This window comes from Podarcis melisellensis (assembly GCF_964234715.1).
Source record: "Podarcis melisellensis genome assembly, chromosome: 5".
Classification (NCBI taxonomy): Eukaryota; Metazoa; Chordata; class Lepidosauria; order Squamata; family Lacertidae; genus Podarcis; species Podarcis melisellensis.
Window position 1 is genome coordinate 70335117 of NC_138537.1, and position 23209 is coordinate 70358325.

Consider the following 23209-nt stretch of genomic DNA (forward strand, 5'->3'; position numbering starts at 1 on the left):
CCTGCCAGTCTTGCCCTTTTACAAGCTTGAAAGTCTCCAGCCTCAACCCAGCATATTGCACAGAAATAGATTAAAGTCTTATTACCACTTCTCCCTTCTGTCCAGGTTGCCCCTGAAATGGAAAGGAAGACTGCATCAGGGGTGGCCATTCTAGTTACTAGGACATTTTGAAGCCTCAGACTTCTGCAATTGTCATTACCGTTTAGTCATGTGTTCTCCTGTTGCTTTCCTACAGCAATGGTTTTCTCATGGTTTGGACATCTAAAGCCCTAAGTGGTTTGGGATCATGTTATCTGAAGGGCTGCCTGCAGGTGGATGAGCCTGCCGAAGCACTGAAATGAAAGCTGTGACCCTGCTCTCTAACTGGCTAGCAAGAGCCATTAGGCTGGCAGGGAGCAGGAACAGGGCTTTCTTAAAGGTGGCCCCACACATTTGGAACTCACTCCTCACAGAGATACATACAGATGGCCTCTTGCAGTAGGGCCCAAATTTCGGGCAGAGCAGCCTTCCTGACACTGGCACCTACACAGCCCTGACCTTTCAGCCACTGTGCCCCTGCAGCAATGCAAATGTTGGCTCTACCTCACCACAATGGCCTCATCGCTACTGGTCTTTCAAAGAATTTCTGAAGATATATTTATTCAGGTCTAGTTTTGGATGAATTGTGATGTGGGGCCATATCTTGTAAGTATATTTTCCCCCATGTGTCCTGAAAATTGGGTTTTAAAGCTTTCAAAATGTAAACAAACACACATAAAAATAGAAACACTGGTGTATGATAGGTGGATTTTTAAAAAGTCTCCAACCATATAAGTTACATTTCTGACAAGTCTAATTTCTAAGATGTGTCTTTTGGTGGTCTGCACACCAGCACCACTTCACATATATGGATTTGCCCAGAATTATTGAAACAAATGATTTAGCGATAAACATTTTGAAAGTGTTATTGACAGAAAGCTGCTGACTAAGAGTATGAGCAAGAACAAGAGCCAGGGGAGGGGAAATATTCACTTACTGGTTTGCCGTCTAAACCAATCTGACCCTGAAATTAAGACAAAAGAAAAGAGGTGACTTTTTGTGTAATTCTATACAGGTCTACTCAGAAGCAAGCCCCACTGGGTTCAATGGGGCTTTCTCCCAAGAAAGTATGTAGCAATGAAGTCTAAAACAGGCAAATATTCTGACTGTGTTCATAGCCCATATATACAGCCCACAAGACTGAATACCTGACAGGTCTTGGACAGAAAACACAAGGGAGTCTAGTGACTGAAAAAGCATTGCAACAGATCTAGAAATTAGTTCAAATCACAACACATATTTATAGTTTTATGTTACAGTTTTTGCTTTAATGACTCATTTGTAAGGAAAATATAGGAGATCTCTACTTGCATTTTTTAAAAAAACAATAAATACATTTTTAAAGAAATCAAAGCACTGAATGAAATAGCAATGTCTTTTCTGTGACACAATCCCCAGCCATCCATTTTTAGAGCAGATGCGTCAAGAGGCATTTAGCTTAAGGGATGCTGCACTTAGAAATATATCATTCATACATACCAGTATGCATTAGCAGTGCCACTTACCGGAAACCCAGGAAAACCTCTTGTTCCAGGCTGTCCCTGAATAGAATGAAGCGGAAAAAGAGATTAGAAGAAACAGATGAGACAGCAACATGTGTGACTAAATCACTCCATCAGGCCTTGTGATTTCCTACTCTCCATCATTTGCCAGATGAAAATATGTACACTTGTTTTACATGACCTGAGGGATTAGCTCTTGACTGCGGAGAACTAGTACAAAATGAAGCCATTTCTGTGGTGTCTGGAAGCTACCGCAAGTCACTAAATAATATTGGACTCTCTAATCTCAAGTTGCACATTTCTCCACCACTCAGAAAATGCTTATGTTGATGCTCAGCCACCACAAATCTTTAAATGTTTCAGTATTCTTTTAAGTGTAGTCCCCAATACCTTTATCCCCCCCCCAAGTTACAAGTCTTAGACCTTTAAACATATTGCTAATGCGGCTTCTGTTCCTTCTGCATTTGCTCCCACACTGTTCTGGGCACAGAGAAAGACTTCCATCCATGTGGTTCAGCTTGACTGAGGATATATTTATAAGCTATGCAAATGATAGGTCTTCTATGGGCTGGACATTGCTTATGTGTCCTGTAAGCACACCATGAGGCCGAACCATGTGGGCAACCTATTCCTGAATCAGTGTGGAAAGAACTCCAGAACCTGGAGCAAACACACCAGGAAGGATGATATGTGCAAATAAGGTGTTGGGCCCAAAGGAAATAAGCAGATGTACAATGGCCAGCCACTTGGAATCCCAACTACATGAAGATCGCTCCATGTGACAAAGTGCTGATGTGAAGCTCCTCACCACATGGATTCGATACTTACTATGCTGATTCCACCACATCATTGTAAACCATCAAACAAAGCAAACTGCTGAGCATGCTCAGTCCTCACTAAATTCTTGAGAACTGACTTTGGCTTTTAAAGACTGTCGAGCTTCTGCAAACTTTGGTCTTCCCATAAGAAGGCTGACAAATCCTTCTTGCTTCTTGGTGGGTCCATTTTGGCTCCAGTCCTGTCAGTGCTTACTACCTGAGCTCAATACTAGAAGGAGAGATGGTAAGAGAAACCTGTGCAAGGTTATCTCAAGGAACCTGTTATTCTACTCCCAAACAGATACAATTATAACTGCTGGAGGATATAACACAAATAACCGGTGTTGAGGAAATTAAAAGGAAAGCAGTTCTGTAGAAGAGACTATGTAATTTCCAATTTCCCTTCAATTGTTCTTCAGCTATAGCCACTCAGGCTGGTTTCACATGAATGATGGGAAATAAAGAGGCCCAGCAGCATTACAGAAGGGTTCGTTTTGAATTCCAGACAGTTTGTCTGAAGTTTCTGAATCAATTACATGTGTGTTATAAATTCAAGCTTGCTCACCAGTCCTTTTGGTGCAGTTTGCAGTGCCTGGGATCACTTTATAGGAATACTTTATATAACCGCATCACAGTGCCATAAAATGAGGCATTTAATGGTGGTCAATCAGCTGTGAGATGTATACTGAGCCTCAAAGATGATGGTGGTCTTGATCACTCAAGCCCAGTTGTCTGGCTTTCATATCTCCTCATTCATTTTACCCATAAGGAAAATGTTGAAGCAAATATGGTTGCCAGAACAGTCCTAAGCAAGGGTGGTATGCAATGCCAACAGAAGACGGAGCAACAAATGTGTACATTCTGTGCCTGTTCCCAGAAGTCCCTTTCTGGTTGTTCCGTGTATTTCAACTGTACCTAGTTTGTGCTTTCACTGTGTAGCTAATTTTAAGGTTTACTTGCTAAGGGTGCCTGGAAACAGTGCTGCCTATTTTTACTTGCCTGATCTGACAAATTTGCAAGTATCTATTGGATTTCGAATTTCTGATAAACATCAGTGCTTGGAGACATGCCGCAATTCATGACTGGCTAAAATGTTTCTGACACATGTGTTGAAAAAGAGAGAGAGAGAGAGAGAGAGAGAGAGAGAGAATAGGTAATGTACATGATATATAAGTGTTTTTTCACTGGACTTGCTCATATTGTTATAAGCATACTCTTCAATAATACAAAATGGTTCATACTTTGGGTGTGCATAGTCTGGAACTTGATTTCTAGGGGCTTATACAAGCCACTGCACGAGTATGTGTGCCATGAACAGCTGTTTCATGCGCTGGCTTACTGCTTTTTTGTTTTAATTGATATTGTGGGTTTGTGGGTTTTAAAAAAATTGTGGTGTGGTTTTATGGCCATGTTTGCATGCAACACTAAAGTATGGTTTGGCATTACATGCACAAGCATCAGGCTTGCAGACTCCCCCCCCCCCCCAATAATAGCCATGAGGATATTGCAGGCATCTGCTTTCACTTTTAAACTAATTAGAACTAATAATTTTAAACTATGGTTTGTTAATCAGCCATATCACAAACCCTGGTTTGTACCTGGTTTGTTTGAACTAACCATAGGAGGAACAGGGGAGGGAAAATGTAAGCCCAAATTCATGTACAGCACACCAAACACTAAACCATTGTTTAGGTCCATTATGTTGTAAATCACTAAGTTCGTAAGCCCACACTAAGAAGGCAAGACACGGATGTAACCGAACAAATAAAAAATAACATCCTATCTTCTCACTCTCTATATAGCACATACATCTATTATAAACACTGCAAGTCTCCAGTTTTCTCTCTTCCAAAAGGAAACTGACCCTCTAAAACTTCCCCTGGGACTTCCTAATACTCAGGGAAACAGAGACACCCTTCTTTGTCTAATAGACAAAGAATAGTTACATGCTATTGTTCTACAATCTGATCCAAAGAAACATTCAGTGCTTAGTTACAAGTTTACTCATGTGTGTAAATTGTTTATATAAGCAATTGCTTACAGTTACCTCAATTGCTGAACAAAACAAAATGGGGAAACGATTATAAACTCTTATAGCAGATTTAAGATTGAGAAGAGTCCAGATAAAGGTGCTGAAAATCTCAATCAACCTTTTTCCATTTAATACTTAGCACAATCTAAGGCAGGCACAGGTAGACCAGGTCTGCAGGATCTAATTGTGTTTGCAGTAGAATTGCAAGTTCTACCAACCAAACCCAGGTGCAAAACAGTAGCAGCAGGAGGAGCCAGATGGCAAGCAGTAGCTCATATGCTAGATATAATTACTTACTACATAGGTTATACACTAGGATAACCTGTACAAAAATAGCCTAATTTCTAATAGCCTAATTTAGAAAGTGGGGAAGCCTTTTTGTTGTTGCCAGTGGAAGTCTGAAACCCTATTATACACAATAAACTGTAGCAAATCTGCTGCTGTATTACAGTCATTTTAGAAGTAAAAGTAGCCCTAGGGTTTCACAGTTACTCTGTAAGGCAATTGTTTGCAAACTTTTTCTCTTGAGACATTTGCTTGTCTACCATGGAACCTCTGCTCGTTAGTGGAACGTTCCAAGTAAGGATTGTGGGGGAGGCGGGATTCAGTCCAGTTCACATGTATAGGCAAATCCTTCAGTTTCACACTTTCCAAACCGGATGATAATTGAAATACTGTCATCTTTCAAAATTCATTCTTAACTGAACTTTGCAAGTCAGTTCTCCAATCAATGTGTACAAAAGATACATTATATTAGGGGAAAGTGTGTGTGTGTGTGTGTAGTGAGAACAACCAAAAGTGCATTATGTTAGGGGAAACTGCTTGTAAAATACTGTATGCACATTAGTCAAAGTGCATACAGAAGTGTGTCTATTGGCAGAAATTGCCACTAAAATACTGAAGAATTTTCACAGGGATTTTATTTTTTCAATTCACAAATTGCTGCAGAAATATGGAGAACTGAATTTAAGAATGAAAAAAATGAGAAACAGAAAGAACTGAAATTAGCAGATCCTTCTATTTAATTCCAGGGCATTTTGTAGAATTGTCATTCAGTTCATGTGCGGCACTCATTGGATCTTATTGTTTTCCCCACTTTAACAAAACCTAGAATACATCCACCCACCCTGTACCTGGGAACATTCCTGGTATTAGTGGGCAAGCTGTTTTTTGGAGAGGTTTGCCTGCCCTTACTGAATGTTTCATCGAAGAATCTTTAATAAGCTTCCATGGAACCCTAGAATTACCAAGTGCATGCTTTGAAAACCATTGCTTTTTGACATACACCCTGCTTTCATATTACAGAAGGGCTTTCACAAGCCAGAGAATGAAGACCAAAATCGTCTTAGAAATTCCTTTGGAGAATTATTGTGGCTATAAAGTGCCTTAAATTGCTCCAAACAGCACTTTTTTAAAATGCTGGTGTCATATTGGCTTTGGCAGAATATATAAAACCACCTGGAGCCACTGGCTAAGGACCAAGGGGAGATGATCTGCTATAAATTCCATGGCCTGTCCACTCCGTAACTTTCTGAAACAACAAGAAAGGAGAGGATCTCACTAATAAATCTCTGCATGTAGATTGTCTCTGAATGCTGATGGACAAGAAAGGGCTGAGCAAAGAATAGTTAGAGGAAAGCCGGAAAGGGTGCAACTTGGCCTCTGATACCTTCCTTGTAAACTGCTACGCTGCTCCTTTCGACTCTTTAGGCTGGAGACAATAAAAGGCCAGAGCAAAAGTTCAAGCACTAGAGATTCCAAGAAGCATGGAGCTTTCTCTTCCTCAAATGTTGTTTGTATCAAGTTCTCAAGAATAGAACTCTGGGAACTGCCAAGTCGTGGAACGCGTCTGTTTCTGCCATGCTCAGCACGATGCTTTGCTCAAGCCAGCAAACCCAAGTAATGTTAAGCAGCTGAAAAGCTCTGGATGTGCAACTGCTCACATCATCTCGCCTCCAAAAGACAGTCTGGAAACTATTTGTCATCTCACATCTGTCTAAAGCATGCTGTTATTCCAGAGTACTCCTGCGTTTCTTTGCTATCAAGGTGCTCCTTAGCGCTTATCACCAGGTCACCATAAAACTAAATCATCTTTGCAATTGATTTGGAGAAGGAGATGGAGAAAAAGCATTTCCCCTGTACTGATGATTATGGCAGGCAACAATTCACTTCAAGCATAATACGTGCCTTATTAAAGCCACAGTCCTGAAATTATTTCCTCTCAAGTAGTTTCACTCTAATAAAGCTTAAGTAAATGCTCTCCAGTGAGGAGTCTCAAGGCAAAATCAACATGCCTTTTCATTTTTGCAAAACTGGCCCTCAAAGATGGGTTGGAAAAGGCAGGTTGCAGGAGTCTTGTGGGCAAATTGCCAGGTTATCAGTGAGAGGGTGTTGCGGACAGTATGATTTCATTTCCTGGTTAGAAGCTGAAATTGCTAGATTCATCATGCACAAAGACAATGTTCTGCTGTGCAATTGCCTCTTTTATATCACTTTAGCCTTCTTAAAACTTTCAGCTCCCAACACTTCTGTGTCTGCACTTTTCTTTCCTGCCTCTCTTATCCTTAAAATGCAAATCCTGGCAGCAAAATTATTTTACTCCCCAAAGAAAGTATGCTAAGGGACAGGATGAATCAGTACTGAACCTACTCTATAATTATACAGATGCAGGTTGCACCATCACTCATAATTCAAAGTTGTAATTTGCCTTCTCCGGCCAAAGCTGCAGCACAATGTGGGCTGCTCATTAATGCAAAACTGAAGGAAAGTATCCATCCCCTTTCACACATTGTGCTTATGATATTCATTACTGTTTGCAGAAGAACACTGTTGAGTCATAAAAAGCCAAGTCATAGCCATTCTGTATAAAATCAACACGAGGAGGAGATTCATGCTCACTAGCCCAGGCCCTGCCTTTCATACATTTCCCTGGCCTTGCATATGGAATATGTGCACACATGCTGAACACTTTATGTTCTGAATGCGGAATCTGTATCCTGCTGTGGGACACACTTTGAGGCTCAGGGGTGGGGTCATGAAGTTCAATCCTGCTTCCTCTTCCATGTAACGTTTGTATCCAAAGCGGCAGTGTGAAAAGGGCATATAACATTCTGTTAGCGTGTGGAGCAGTTTTCAGCTTAGTTATGCAATGGAGAAAAATCACAGGTCACAGTCCAACACAGAGATAAATGCACTTAAACCATTGGTTTTAGTAGCCTGGGCATACCTAACTCTGTGCTAGATTGTGGCCACTGAGTATTATGGCAACATATGAACACTATAGACTAGTAGGCAGTAAAAAGAGAGAAACTTGGCAACTTTATGTTTTCAGTCAGAAAATAAAATGGGCTGAAACACATAAAAATGCAACATAAAACAAATAAGCACCTCAGTGATCCTCCCCCCCGCCCCCAGTTTGTCTCCTGGTTTTACCTGCATCTGCAAGCCCAAGCATAAATAATGCAATCTCCCAAAGATACTAACTTTTAGACATAAAATACATGAAGCTGTCTTGTACTGAGACAGGCCATCTGTCACAGGATTGCCTAATCTGATTGACAGTGACTCTTCAAGGCCTCAGTCACAAATCTCTTCCACCCTAGCTGACATTATTTAACTGAAAGTGACAGCGGTTAGGCCTGGCAACCTCTACCAGTGCATGCCTCTCTCTCTCTTGTAGTCAACTAACAAGACATCCCATTCTGTTTTCACTAAAGTGGACAGTAGTTTTGTGGCAAGACCTCCCTGAGAAATTCTGCTGGTCTTATCAACAAACTTTCCACACCTCTCTGAATTCCACAGATGTTTTGCCTGAGAAGAAACCCAACAAAACCTCTTAGAAGTTTACCATAAATAAAATCTTGAATCACCACCAATTCATTTCTTACAGTGTTGAATACTACCAATATGGTTCACCTTGGGTTGGTGAAGAAGAGAGGGGGATCTGGGTCACCACACATTTTCTGGGAAATGACGTCAAATTTCTTTCTAGCACATTGCACCAGAAATCAGTGACCAGCTGGTATTATCTGAAGGCAATACTATTTTTATTTTTTTGCTAAAAATACAAGGGTGTGTAATATGCTTTCTGTTACTGGCTTTTCCCTTTAGACCAGAAAATATTTCCATTACTTTTAAACACAGGAGGGGAAACCACTGGTACGGCCAGTTTGAGCTTTTGTGCTGAGACTGATGTACTTTCTAACCAATATATATAGTCTGTAATTTCAATATAAAAACAAATCTGGCCAGGGATGTAAACCACATCATTTAGAGTTACAGGCCCTTTGAGCTGACTAGTGGCATTTTCCCACTCCCTGTATTTTTTGGGCAACTCATCCATACCCTTTAAAAATTAAAGTAGAAGAAAAAAAAACAGAGAAGGCAACTTACTGGTGGGCCACGGGGACCGATGATGGATATGCCGGCTTCTCCTGGGGCTCCCTGCAAGGGATGGGAGGAGGAGGAGAGGGAGAACATGGACGTGAAAATCAAAACCAAAACAAGACTGGGAAATGGCTTAGAGTTGGCTGTTGAAGAAAAAGAAGGAAGGGAAGTATTTGAGAGTGGGAGAAAAATACACGAATGTAAGTGACAAAGCCAAAGCGAATATTTAAAGTTAAAGATTCAAATGAACAACAACTGAGGGCTGAAAGGAAAGCATGGCCAAGGAAATAACGAGGAGGAAAAAGGAAAGTTTACAAAAGAGATTAAAAGGAACAATACATCTGCACACTCTTGAGAAAAAAAATGATCAAAAGCAGGTTTCTTCCAGTTAAAACAGCAGGTCCCTTGGCCTTTTCCAAACAAGACGGGGAGCCATTTTGAACCTATTCTGAAATCAGATCAAAGCATCATTCGCGGCTCCTTGAGGATGGAAAGTATAATCTCACTATGTAGAGATTCTGACTCTACTCTCTTATGCCAGAGTTGTCTCACTTCTAGTTATCATTATCTTTATCCCCACGATGGGGTGAGCTCCCGTTGCTCAGTCCCTGCTCCTGCCAACCTAGCAGTTCGAAAGCACGTCAAAGTGCAAGTAGATAAATAGGTACTGCTCTGGCAGGAAGGTAAACGGCGTTTCCATGCGTTGCTCTGGTTCACCAGAAGCGGCTTAGTCATGGTGGCCACATGACCCGGGAGCTGTACGCCGGCTCCCTCAGCCAATAAAGCAAGATGAGCGCCGCAACCCCAGAGTCGGTCACGACTGGACCTAATGGTCAGGGGTCCCTTTACCTTTTACACTTCTATGTACACCTAACTTGGCTAGAGAACTGCACCACAAAATTTAGAGAAGTGTTAATTTTGAAGAATGGATGTGTTTAGGTTCTCAAGTTGTTTCAGGAAGTGTGAATTAAGTAGGCTTGCTTTCAAATGCAAACTGAAACAAATTTCCACCATTCATCCCTAGTGGCCACTAACTGCTATTTTCCAACATTTTGGGTAGAGGAGATGCTACTTATGTTTACCTTCCTTAACTATTTGAGGTTGTCATGATTTTCAGGGGGTTTTTCTTGCTTCAACTTTTTTTAAAAAAACCTCGCACTGCACACAATGGGACAAGGCTCTCTCCCCAGCTTCATACCATCCACATACTTCCTGGAACACCACGGGAGCATCATGCCACTGTGTGGAGCACCGACCTTATTTGTGAAGTTAGAGCTACCCCCACAAAATCCCTTTAGCCACCTTGTAAGGTCAAGACAGGTAAGCAGTAGCCCCACCTCAAAATGTTGAGAGAATTTCTTTCTCATCCCATATTCTTTCAGAATGGCTTCATACTGTCTTTATTTCCCTCAGTGAAGGTCAAAAATAAGCTGGTTGGGTTTTTCGTTTTTGGCAAAGTTCTACGAAGCGCTGTTCTAAATATTTGGAATATGATTCACAACTGTCTATGTCATTGGGGATGGAAAATCAGTTTGGTTTTTGTTTAAGTGGGAGACCTAGATAGTAACAAAATTTCTGGAGACAAGGATGCTGTTGAAGATTCCACAGCACTGATGGTGCTATGAATCTGGGATTGACTGTACGCTTATTCCAGTGTCCCTGGGATGTCTGCTTAGTTTACAAATGTACAATTTGTAAATGAATAGATAACCATTACAAAAGCACTATAAATCTCCAATTCTCTCCCCTCTAAACCTCTCTGTCCTCAACACCTTAAAGGCTCAGGGGAATGTGAATTGTTGCATTTTTGCTGCTTATTTAATAACAGGGAATGAACAAATGATGGGGGTTTTGAAGTGACTCTAGTGCAAAGAACCTATGTACTCATAAGTAAAGGGTCTCGATAATCACATAGGATGGACAGGATATGCAGCCCATATAGAGTTCCCACGTCTTAATTTGGCAAATTATGGACAGCCATCCATTCACTGCACTACTAGGCCAAGAGGAATAGGACATAAGAGCTGAATACTTAGACAGATAAAAAGGGACAAGTGTCACACCAGCAGCTTGGAGTGGTGGGTTCCCTCTAATAATAAGCTCAGGTGGTGGAGTGCCAAGAGGATTATAGCCAAAACAGGACTTCTGAGAAACAAGAGAGCATGCTTGGATGAATCCTGAGGTATGCAAAATAACGGCCCAATGAGGACAGAGCATGCTCAGTGGCATCCAGGAGTCACAGAATGTTGAGTCCAGTTGGAAGAGGGAAATGGAAAATGGAGAGTGGGTGGGGAGGAGAGGACAAAGAACTGGCCTGCTTGAGTCCCTGACAACTTCCAATATGCTAGAGGAGGGCTGGAGTGCTAGAAAGAACCCTAAGCAGCATTACTTCTGTTAGCAGGTGAGGGTATACTACAGCATTATGCTTCAGGTTCCACTTGTTTTACCTAAACATGCCCAAATATTTAATGTCAAACCTGATGAAGGTTTTTATACTAATTGTCTTGGATGACCTAAAGGAAACCAAGGCCTATGTCTACAAGCTGCTTTGCTCTTCTGCTCCAGAATATATCATGCAGTATCTTTTCTTCTTCATGTCAGGCTGACAGGATTTCTAAACAGTCAACTTTTTTGTGGTACTTCCTTGGGAAGGACAGAGAATCTGCAGCAAACATCCTCCCCCCCTTTCTTTTCTTCTGAGGTGCTGCAACATCTGAAATGATAGTGCTGCTTACTGGCACACACACAACATACATTTGGCGTTTGAAAAAGCCCTAGTTCTGTCTGGGGCAAAGCAAATAAAAATATGATATTTCCATTGCAATCTGTTCTGGGCTACCACTTACCTCTGCCCAAACATAAAAAGAACTGATGTAATGCTTTTCTGGATAGGAGCAAACGAAAACAGCACCACAGATTAAAGTAAACGTTTGAGGGTCCCCTCGCACCTGCTTTCCTCAATTATTTTTTATGAGGCTTTCCCTTTAGATAATAGAAGGCTGCAATCAGGAAATGGTGGACCTGGCCCAACACAACACATCTGGCCGCCTAGGACACAGCTGGTGCAGTTAACCACATTTCCACGTGTATCTTTCCTGAACGCACCAATCACAGCTGTCAGCAACAAAACAGAAAATGGTTCCAGAAAATACCAGAAAGGTCCAGCTGCAAATGTTGAGCTTGCCTAGCCAGCCTTCACAATGTTAGTATAAATTATAGTAAACAATTTTTCCCCCTGCTGTCTTGGAACATGTGTGGGCTCTTTCCCGCCCTGCTATTTCTTATTTGCATATATTAATATCTGTAAAGTTTGTACTTCTAAACTGGGCCTTTGGCTCACGTAGAGGATGGGATTTCTTCCTTTCTTCTAGTCCAGGAAGAGCAGGGGTGGAAGTTAGAGAGGGATAACGTGGACTAATTTCCAACCAACCACATGGCAAACTTGTTGTCCGGGCAAAATACCTTGGTTAGGGAGGTGTTTCCAGGGGGCATAGGGTTTTTTTAGGACATGGTAATGAAGTGATGAGCTGGAAAGAGCTGACTCACCTTCTCTCCAGGTTGCCCCTTTAGTCCCTGGGCCACCATTTACACCAGTCGCAGCCACATGCAAGAGGGTGAAGGAAGAGAGAAAGAGAGACACAAACACAGGAGTCAGTGTTAAGGCACACTAAGCCCCCAAACAACATAGATGCACACACAGAAGCACACACACAAAAATCCCCATGTGACAAACATTGAAACATGCTTTGTTTAATGCTCACGCACAAGCACAGTGGATGGCAACATTTGCTTCAGACTCCCTCCCATTTAAACCACTTTTAAGAATCCCTGTCTCTGGATAGGGGAGTGCATCATATGGTGAAAAACTGTTCCTGAAACGTACCATAAGGGTTCGCATGAAAGAATGTATATATTTCTCTTTTTTAAAATCTACATACGTAGAAAACTAGTATGCCTGGGAGATGTGTTCCAGCCCGGTCTTATCAATAAGTTGCTACTTTTTATGTTTAGGAATTTTATACGTGTGGGACAGAGGGCACATTCAGCCATGCAATTGCTCATCTGCAGTCTGAAGTGGTACGGAACAGGGATTGTTTTGCATCATGATTAACTCTTTGTCCAAAGACCCTAAAGAACCCTAAGAAGGCGGCAGGAGCTGCTGCAGCTGAAGCTAGGAACCCAGCTTAAGTTCAAGAATGGCAAAACAAATGGTATGCGTTAGCAGTAAGCTCATAGAGTTAGCTAGGCTGGGCTAGATTTAAGCTCAAAAGTCAGCAATTGGGAAGGAGCAAGAGATTTGGCAAGGTTCCTTAGACCCACTGCAATCAAGAAAGATTTACTGTTTGGAAGATCAGTTCTGATGGCGTCACTTAATGCAAGTTCACCCCATCCTAGCCAATGCCACAATAACCAGAATAAAAGCATCCCTTTGGCAAGGTAATCTGTTGTTACCACCCAACACACCACTGAAGCACGAGCATTTGACCAATTATAAACAAAATATTAACCTGAATACTAGAGCTGAACTGCAGACTACTCTTCAGTTGATGGTATGTTAAAAAGAACCTGAATGCCAACACCATTCTCAACAGTTTTTCCTTGATATTCCCAAGGATATATGTATTTGTTTTGCAGACTCAGAAGTCAGCTCATAGCCAAAAGCTGCTGAAGTGGTGTACAATAAGATAAAATAAAATCCAGAAGACACAGACTTCATAAACTGAAAACAAGAAAACTACTTCTACAATGGTATACTGTACTTAACATTCCATAAAAGACACTGCAGCCTTCATGGATTTATCGTATTGTCAATTTGCTCTTTTACTTAACACATTTCCCCTAACATTCTATTTAAATTCACTGCCCTCCATTTTAAACTTGTTGTTTCTTGCATTTCTTGTGAAGAATGTGGAAATTCTCACTTGGTTTGACATCTTCTTTCTAATAACGACTTTCAGATATTTGAAATTTGTCAATGCATTTCTCTAGTGGAGGCTAAACATGCACAGGTCTCTCAGTCTGTCTTCATATGACTTGATCTTCTAGACCTTTTGTAATTCATGTAGCTATTCTGTAAATTTTCTCCCATTTCTCAAGACTTTTAAAAACAACAACTGATACCCAGAACTAAACAATACTTCCAATATTGTGCAGCTTTAGCCACCATGAAATATAGCTGCATGCAAGATTATATGACCAACACCCACTAGAAATTTTCACCTATCAACACTCTTTCCAGAAGTGTTGTGCTGTGTTTCCTCAAAAATACAATCAAGTCTTGCATGACTACGTGGATGTCAGATGTCCCTCATTTGGGGCAACATCACAGGTGATGAAGTTTTTGATCATTCTATTTATGTTTGCTAATTAACTTGCTGATTTGAGAAGTTCCTGGCCTTGGTGGCCTTTGTAGAGTACATTTTCAAATGCTCTGGTCTTTATCATTTGGTTATTTACTTGAAATGTTCATGTTTTGACTTCTAATTGGCATGCATTTGATGTATTACAACATAGATCATTTGGAATCAACCTATGAGGCAGACCATAGGCAGAAGCTTGAGTGTATCTTGACTGAACCAGGAATGAGGGTGCCAATTGTTGCATTTATTTTATGCCTTTTTTTTGTACATTGGAAAAAGTTTCATTGTTTTTCTCCTTAACTAGGGGGAAGCTCATTCTGTCAATATTTGAGATTCAAGTTTGAGGTATGTCAAACAAAAACAGTTTCTCACATCTACAACACATCCAGGTGCATGGAATAATGCCTTTGGAATTATTAGTTTTTATGCATGTTACTGGAAATGCACACAGACTGACATGCACTTGTATGCATTATAGAGGACAACACTTCTTTGGTCAGTGAGTGTGGGAATATATTCTTGCAGTGTTGTTTCTTAACTACAGGAAAGCAGCAGAGTGTACTCCTCCAATCTTTAAATTACAGGTTGCAGACACTTCTTTGGGAGGTGATGTGACAAGAGAACATTTAGCAGTGGTTAGCATTAAATTGAAACATGTTCCACCTTAATGGTGTTGACATTGCTATGTTGTCCCAAGAGAACAATGCTCATCCTTAGGCCAAAAATGTATAACTGTTTAATCTTTGCAGTTATTTACACCCTTTTCCAACTCTGGGAAAGCTGTAAGAAAGTAATCTGTTTTAGAAGCAATCCTTCCCTGCCACACACACTCATTACTCCTGTTTCAGCTGAAAACCTGGTGCTATAGGGCCTATAGTACAGGCAATCCTCCAAACAGATCAGTTTCTTTTTCACATCCCACCATTAATTTATGCTCAGTGAGTTTCCATGTAAGTTCTCTTCCTCAGTTAATTAAAGATCCCTGCAGTTTTATGCAACAGAAGCATCTAGTCATTGAGATTTCCTCTGCCTCTTGCTATGAAGCTCTCAGCAATCAAATCAGTTATTTATTTTTTTAATAGTAGCTGCTTCATGCTTTGCCTTTTGCACAGCCAAACTAGAAATGGAACCAGAGTCATTATTACCCTGAGATAATGAATATATCACGCCTCCCCCACAAAGGGGCCATGGATAGCAAAGGGTTTAGAAGCAGGTGTGTCAGGTAATTGCAAGAGGTTTAAGACTCACCGGTAGTCCACGGATCCCCATGGCGCCTTTGTCTCCCTAACAATTAATGCAAAATCAGAGGGCAGTTGGAAACTGGCCATATGTGGTGCTATAAAGTGACACAAATGAGCTTTTACTTGGCATTTCAAGCAGCTGCATTGGTTAATTTAAAATTTATGTAATTGGTTTAGATGTTTGCGTGTTAGGTTGAAAATACAGAAGTTTGCGTATTTTATGGACTCTGAAGTGGAAACTATGTGGTTGGAGCATCTTCAATGCAACGGTATAAATCTGCTTGCATGGTCTTGTGTGTGTATAGGTGTATGTGTAAATATATTTTAAATATGTCTATAAGTACGTAAGTATAGCTGTGCAGAAAATTGATAAAGAAACATACATGGTGTCATTATATAGAAACATTTTATAGTTTCACAAATTTGCAATATTGCATAACACATCGAAGTTGTTGAGAACATAAGAACAAAACATAAGAAGAGCCTGCTGGATCAGGCCAAAGCCCCAACTAGTCCAGCATCCTGTTATCACAGTGGCCAACTAGATGCCTATGGGAAACCAAGGAAAAAAGAAAACAAGCCCTCTAGTAGTCTAATGACATATTCTGTTTATCAGTATATTTCCTAGTCCATTGGTATAATAAGTGGTAGCCCACTGGTTCTTAAATTGTGTTTTATTTTGGATCCCTTGCTTGTTTGTTGTGAATCATTATTATGTCACCATGTAGGGAAGGTATTTGAAAGGCTTATGATTATTAATCACCTGCTGTTCTTTTCTTCCATTGCTATTTGTGTGATGGAGAATCACACATTAGCAGAAGGGTCTTTAAAAAAAAAACTTGCACTGCCAAAGAAACAAGCAGCTTCTTTGTGGCTTGCCTCTTCAGCCTGAGGTAGAACTACTAACAGGAATCTATAGCTCTTCAGCATTTTCTTTTTTTATTAACAGTGTGGCATCAACATGACCCTGAAAAATGCACCAGAAGCCCTTGAATCACAGCTAAAGAACCCTTGTATCAGTTAATTTGAGAAAATCAGTTCTACACTTTTTCAGAATTTTGTTCAAGATATTACTAAGGCAAAGGATGATTTAGGAGAGTACAACCAGTTTGGTCACACTGGGTATGGAGCCTCAGGGATGCCACAACTATGATTTACAATGGAGCGCAAGAAGGGAAGGGGTGCCAATTTTTGGTGTCACACAGGGTGCTGCTGAAATTTGACACCCCAAGGCCTGCCACTGACTAAGGGGCATAGAAATTACTTGCTTTAAATGTGCATGTTGTAAGCTGGAAAAAAAGTTGCACTTTCAGATCTTCCTGCCTACAGTCCTAACTATGTCTACTAAGAAATCACTGGGGCTTACTCCCAGCTAATGGGCAGGATTGCAACCTCATAGTGGATGCATGTCTACTTAGAATTAAGTCCCACTAAGTTCATTTGAAATTACTCCTAGGTAAGGATGTATACGAGAGTCACGAAGTACATTCTAGCATTTATGAGTCTTATGTCTGGTAATGGACTCTCTATTTTGTACAATGTGCATTGCATCATGCCCTGCCCTCTCTGTGCAAAAACATTCATATATATCTTTGCAACCCTAAAGGCTAGCAACATGCTTTTAGACAACGAAATAAAGCTGATCTTATCAAGAAGTTGAATTCTGAACCCAATACTGCCTTCCAGATTCCTCTTGAATTGCACCACACACACATCCCTGCCTATGATGTTCAGAATAAATTACTGATGCTTAAGAGAGCAGGGTGCCTATCATGTAATGCCAAGAAACACACTCACTCATGAGTAATGTTTATACCCCTCACAGTGCATTGGCACAACCTTCATAGCTTAATAAGTCAGCATGGTTTGCCTGGCTGCCTGCCTACCATGTGTTTCTAAGGTTTTCATCACCAAAGCAGCCAACACACTATACAACCGCATGAAAAACAAGGGCCTATCTTGATGTTATTATCCCCTAAGATTTCACAAAGTGTGTTTAGGTCCCTTATTTTTATTTCTTTGCATTTGAAAGTCACACCTGAGGGATATTTTATCCAAAGGTGTCATATCTAAGATCTGAACTACCTTCAAGTCTGACCCTTGTATGGTCTTTCTAGAGAAGATCTTTCCAAACTGATTTCTGAAGCTGAACACATTTTACTCCCAAATTTAAGAAAATTAATCCTAAAGCTCCCTAATTATCAAAGCTGAACCTTTTGGGTTAATTCAAATTGAAATCAAGAAATAAAAAGTAGGAGAGCTTCTTACTTGACATTTTGAATTGAGGTATAGATACCTGAGTACAAGACATGCACACACTACTAATTTGTACGTGCCTTGATAAACAGCTCAGTTTTCCCAGATGTTTTTCCATTATCATGTCCATGTATATAACAAGGTTTTTGTTTTTTAATGTGCGAAGGCATGCTTTGCAATTGATGGATGCCCAGTCATATATCTTGAGCTCAGATATTTATACACACTGACAAAACAGCAAGCAAGAACAGAACTAAATGTTATGCTTTTCAGACTGAGCTGCCAACAAAAATGATACACCGGCTTCAAGTTCTCCCACTCGTCCCTGTTATGTTTAGGCATATTGAGCAGAATCAAGACATCATCATGTTATACATTTCCCCAGCCCTTGACTGTGGTGTAGACTGTGTTGTTGGCAGGCCAGGGTAGATGACTATCATGGGTGTCTTTGTACATTATTAATAATAATAATTTTATTATATATACCCCACCCATCTGGCTGGGTTTCCTCAGTCACTCTGGGAAGCTTACAGCACATAGAAAAACATAATAAAACGTCAAACATTAAAAACTTCCTGATACAGGGCTACTTTCAGATGTCCTCTAAAAGTTGTATAGTTCTTTTTCTCCTTGACATCTGATGGGATGGCTTTTCTAAAACTTTTGGGGAGAAAACTCAACAAGAGACTATGGTTTTTGGCACCAACCCCATCTTGGAGCTAAAACTGACTTCTGCCCTGAGAAACGTCCCTTTAATGAAAAAGAGAACTGACTTCCAATATCATATTCCCATACTTACAGTGAAAAACAGTGGTACATTTATTGTGGTTATAGTTGTTCATATAGATAGGCTCTTTCGCTTTCCCCTGAGTGAACTAGCTTCTGAAGTCAGTAACTTATCATTAGATTAGATTAGAGGGGGAAATGTCAGTCCTCCAGTATGAAGTCCCTCTGGCATATTTTTTGTGACCCATCATGTCCACAGACTATCACTAATACCTGATTTCCATGTGGATTAGCATTAGGTATATGTTTACAAATCCCATAAAAAGTGACCGGCACTATGCTGGTTTTGTTTTTAATCTCTGATAATAAGACTATTCATATAAACAAGCTTAGAGGGGAAAGAAGAATGCAAGCTGTCAACAAGGTGGGAAAAGAATATTTACATCTTTTGCTGTTTGAGAGGAACTACAAATTGGAATGGGGGGTGTGTCCATTAAGAAGAGATTTAATGAACTAGCCATGTTCCTACCTAGCAAACGTAGAAGGATAATGGAATGGATTCTGATAATAGATCCTATCCCAGCTAGGCAAATGCAAAACCACCCAAGGTAAGCTAGGTACACCTTCCATTCCAGCAGTGACAGCTAGTTACAGAGGGGCAGAAAGTGGTCAAGTGACCGCCAATGCTGGTTGTAAGAGAGGGGTGCCTGTGATCCATGACCTGGTGGAAGCAGCCAAAACAATAGTGCCTCACATGTAGCACTGTGCAGCTGTTTCGGTGACTGACTAGTTCACCATACCCATATGGATATTACAGACTATTTACACAATTGGCCCAAAATTACCAGCACATGCCTTCATGAGTATCTCTTGCCCAGGCTACTCCCACAGATGTTGGTTGGTAAGCCCCAGATGTTCCCCTCCCATTTGACAGCTGCTTAGTGGTATTGTTTTCCATACCCCCTTATCAGCCACTACTACTTCCAGGAAGTGAAATCAATGGTGGCAATGAAACTTATATCAACCAGATCAAGAGATCTTAGGTAGCAGAAGTGGGGAAGCTCCTCCAAGCTTCTAAAATCAGGGTCACAATCAACATGCTTCCAATCACAGCACTAGACTACATTGACCAGGGGTATCCAGCCAACTGTCCTTGGATTACAATCCCTATCAGCTCCAGCCAACAGGGTCAATGGTCAGAGGTGGTGGAAACTACAGTTCAGCAACATATGAAGGGCACTGTGTTGGGTACCCCTGACATAGACAATGGGGTGTCCAATATGAGGCAACTTTTATATTCTTAACTGTGCTATAAATGTGACTGGCAGCTTCCCAAAATGCCAGTGTCTGAATGTGGGCTGGAAGGATGTGTCTTCTCTGTCATTATATTTTCCTGATGCTTGGTTTGTGCTAAACCCAAGCCATAAAATGCATGTTTTTTTGCTCGAGGAATGTTGTGCCACAAATTCCTGAAGGAAATCAACCCACAACACCAAAAAATCTAATGAACTGGAGCTTCCATTGCACATGGGCCAAACAGGTCAGCTCTCTATTTCTGCATCACTAAGAACACATTCCTCACACAATGGTATTTGTTCAACTGAACCTGCAAATCCTTTCCACGATTAAATAATATAGGACAGATTTACATCTCTGCCTACTCACAAGTCAATGCTGGGTATGCCAAGAATCTGAAAACTCCTGAGAGCTTTATTATATGACTTGTAAGTAGACCAAGATATAGATCCTTTGTATGTTTCTGCAGGAGTGGCTTGCAGAAGCAACTCCAAGAATGAAAACTGCAATGTGGGAAGGAAATACCCTAAGTGCTATGAGCTCATCTGAAATCAAAAGAACTTCTTAAAGGAAATGTGTGCTCTCCATTACAAGAAAGACTTGGGAAATTCTATACTTAGAACCTTTGTCCTGACATTGGGTCAGTCTGCATGTTCCACTGAAATCCAGTTCTCTTTACAGCAGAAGAGGTGAACATGGCCCCCTTCAGATGTTACTGGACTGAGCAGTAGCCAGGCTGGCTGAGGATGAAGCTGATGTGAGTCCAAAACCATCTAAAGGGTACTATATCGTCTACACCTATTTTCTGACAATATGTTCTTTTGCAATGGGTAGCCAGCTATCTCCTCCCCAGTATTCACAGACTTTAGGCAGCTGGCAAGAAAGGAAGAAGAGAGGAGGAGAAACACAAAAAGGGGAAAAAATATTTACCGGAAGCCCAGGTCTTCCTGAAGGACCCTGAAAAGAAACACAGCAAAGGACAAGTTGGCACAAGGAGCATGGGCAATTGGATTGGTACAGAGAAACAATAAAGACATAAGCTAACTGAATCTTGGATGTGAAGAATACCACTCCAGTGGTGCCCTATGTTTAATTTGTGGCATCTCCAGTTAAGTGATCATAGACAGGAAAGCCAGGAGTTTCCAGACACTCTGGCAAGCTATTGGAAGTCAGAGTAGACAAGACTGGGCCAGATACAACTGACTTGGTGCAGTTAGCCTTGTGTATCCTAGACAAAGATGTGGGGCTCACTAAAGAAGGATATGTAGCTTGTTGAGTACAATTGTGAACCACACCCGCTGCTACTATTCACTCCCACTGCTGTGCAGTCAGCAGGTACATTTCTGCACTGGGATTAACTGGCATTACTAGTCCATGTAGATTCATTCTAGCATAGGAGAGTATGTGCAGCGAACAAGCACAGAACAAGCACACCCTACGTGAGTGAGAAGGAGAGTCCTTGGATAAACGACAGCTATTTGCTCAAATATGTTGCAGTCTTTCAAAAGAGCCAGTTGTTCAAATATGTTGTCGGCGTGACTCCTCTTCAGGCGTGACCGATTCAAAGGAAAGTTACAATAAAAGAAGGAGCTAAAGAGATCCTTTCTCTCTCCCCCCCACCCTGCGTCTAAGCACGCACACACATGATGGATGATGGCAGGAGGACTACATTGTATCAATACTATAGGTCGCTGATGGAAACAATTTGCGTAAAAAACTGGAATGCAAAACTCTTAAGCACATCAACTGTCCAATTCTATTTACTAGCGCTGAGCCAAAATGCCCCACAACTTGACCACCCTGGCTGCAAGCTGCAAAGCTGGGGGGAGGGGATGTTTGGTGATTTATAAGGGACACAAACATATGAAAAATGCTTGCTCCAAAAAATGCTTGCTCCATTTGCTACAATAGCTTCTAAACTCCCTGCTTCTGCCTGGCAGTTTCCTGTGTGCTTCCTACTCAGAAGATGCCAGCGTGAGAGCAGGGGAAAATATTCCTTGTTTATGCCCTCACTCTGAATTGGCTTTAGAATGATACCACATATAATCATAAACAAGTGGCAACAGCTGTGAAAATAGGTGAAGTGTGTGTGTGGTTTCATGAAAACGTCTGCCTATCCCTCTCCAAAACCCCATGTCCGAGCCAGAAAAGGAATCAAAAACCCTTTGGCTCAGCTCTAAATTTCTTCGGGCACATGTACTCCTTTGTGTTAAAGCAGATATTGTGTTTGCACCTGAATGTGGAAGACCAGGGTTCAAAATCCCGAGTAAGCCGTGAAACTACCTTTGGTTAAGTCACTCCCTGTCCCAGCAGAATAACCTACCTGAAAGGGTTGCCTACAGGATAAAAAGAGATAACCCTATGTATACTGTATCCAGGGGCGGACCTTGGTAATATGAAGCCCTGTGCGAGGCCAAAATTTGACACCCCTCCATCCCAAAACTGCCTTCCTAAAGCTGGTTAAGTGAGGTGCAGGGCTTTGGGAAGGAGGTCTGAGGCTCTGGCAGGGTCTTCCTGCCTCCTTCCCAAAGCTGGGCAAGCACTAACTAGGTTTTGGGAAGGAGACAGGAGGTCTCTAGGACTCTGCTAGAACCCTCACACCTCCTTCCCAAAGCCCACCACTTACTAGACTTTGAGAAGAAGGTGGGAAGGTGCCCCCTAGGTCCCTTTGCCGGGGTACCAGTCACGCTGCCCTAAACCCACCTCTGCTGTATCTTGAACAACTTAGAGGAAAGGCATGATACAACTGTGAAACACAAATAAATAATAAATACATGGTTACAGAATTACAGACCCAAAGCATCTCTCTAGCAAGCCAGGTCTGATGCTTGATTCTTGGCTGGATGATACAACCATATGCACATGGTGGAGACAGTCAAATAACCTGTGCAACAAGTGGGTGTCAGCTATGGTTTGAGCCTACACAATGCTGTTGTACAAGGCTACATAAATGAGGAAACCCTTCTAGGTTTTGTTCAACAAATCAGCATTGTTAAGAAAGTCCTCAGCCTCTCGGCTTTGGAATGCAGGTTCCAAACAGCTCTTGAAGATGTGAAGCAAACAGGCCATATTTTGTCGAGTATGTTGTGTTTCTTCTGACTACGTGTCTGGGTATTAAAGTTAATGAGATGAGAGACTTCCAGCAAGTCTGAGATCCCGAAATGTCTCAAAAGTCTAGACACGGGAGGCCCATGGTCACAAATTCTGCATGGAGGTATGAGGAGGCATTGTAAATCAACAAGAAGCAGAAAAACGGCAAATGCAAGTAGTATATTATAAGTTATTTAAATTATTATTTTAAGTTATTTATATAAGACAGATACCACACACAATCACCAATCTGTTCACAAGGCAAGAAAATAAGCACCATGCGCCCACCAAATTGGTTTAAAGGCAGCAAAAATCAATGGCCAGAAAATAATGCAGTCATGGCCAACTGTAGCAAATCAAATGCCATAATTCACAACATTCACACTCTTTGCTTAGCAATGAACAGTGAGCTTGGACTCATTGT

General features: G+C 41.2%; 1 protein-coding gene across 44 annotated transcripts in view; it reads right to left on the minus strand.

Annotated features, from left to right (window-relative positions):
• COL13A1 (collagen type XIII alpha 1 chain) overlaps positions 1-20646 on the minus strand; it is a gene marked incomplete at its 5' end in the record, with an annotated part of 85221 nt that extends 64575 nt beyond the window's left edge. For 41 of the 44 annotated variants that reach the window (XM_081913117.1, XM_081913111.1, XM_081913108.1 and 38 more), the window contains 7 exons: positions 86-112; positions 1016-1042; positions 1584-1619; positions 8823-8873; positions 12363-12389; positions 15425-15460; positions 20626-20646. In XM_081913117.1, the coding sequence (XP_081769243.1) occupies positions 86-112; positions 1016-1042; positions 1584-1619; positions 8823-8873; positions 12363-12389; positions 15425-15445 (189 nt within the window). Of the gene's footprint in view, positions 1-85; positions 113-1015; positions 1043-1583; positions 1620-8822; positions 8874-12362; positions 12402-15424; positions 17625-20625 lie in introns of those variants that run through there. The other 3 variants (XM_081913141.1, XM_081913140.1, XM_081913145.1) reach the window with 2 other exon arrangements.
• Positions 20647-23209: the final 2563 nt, after the last annotated feature.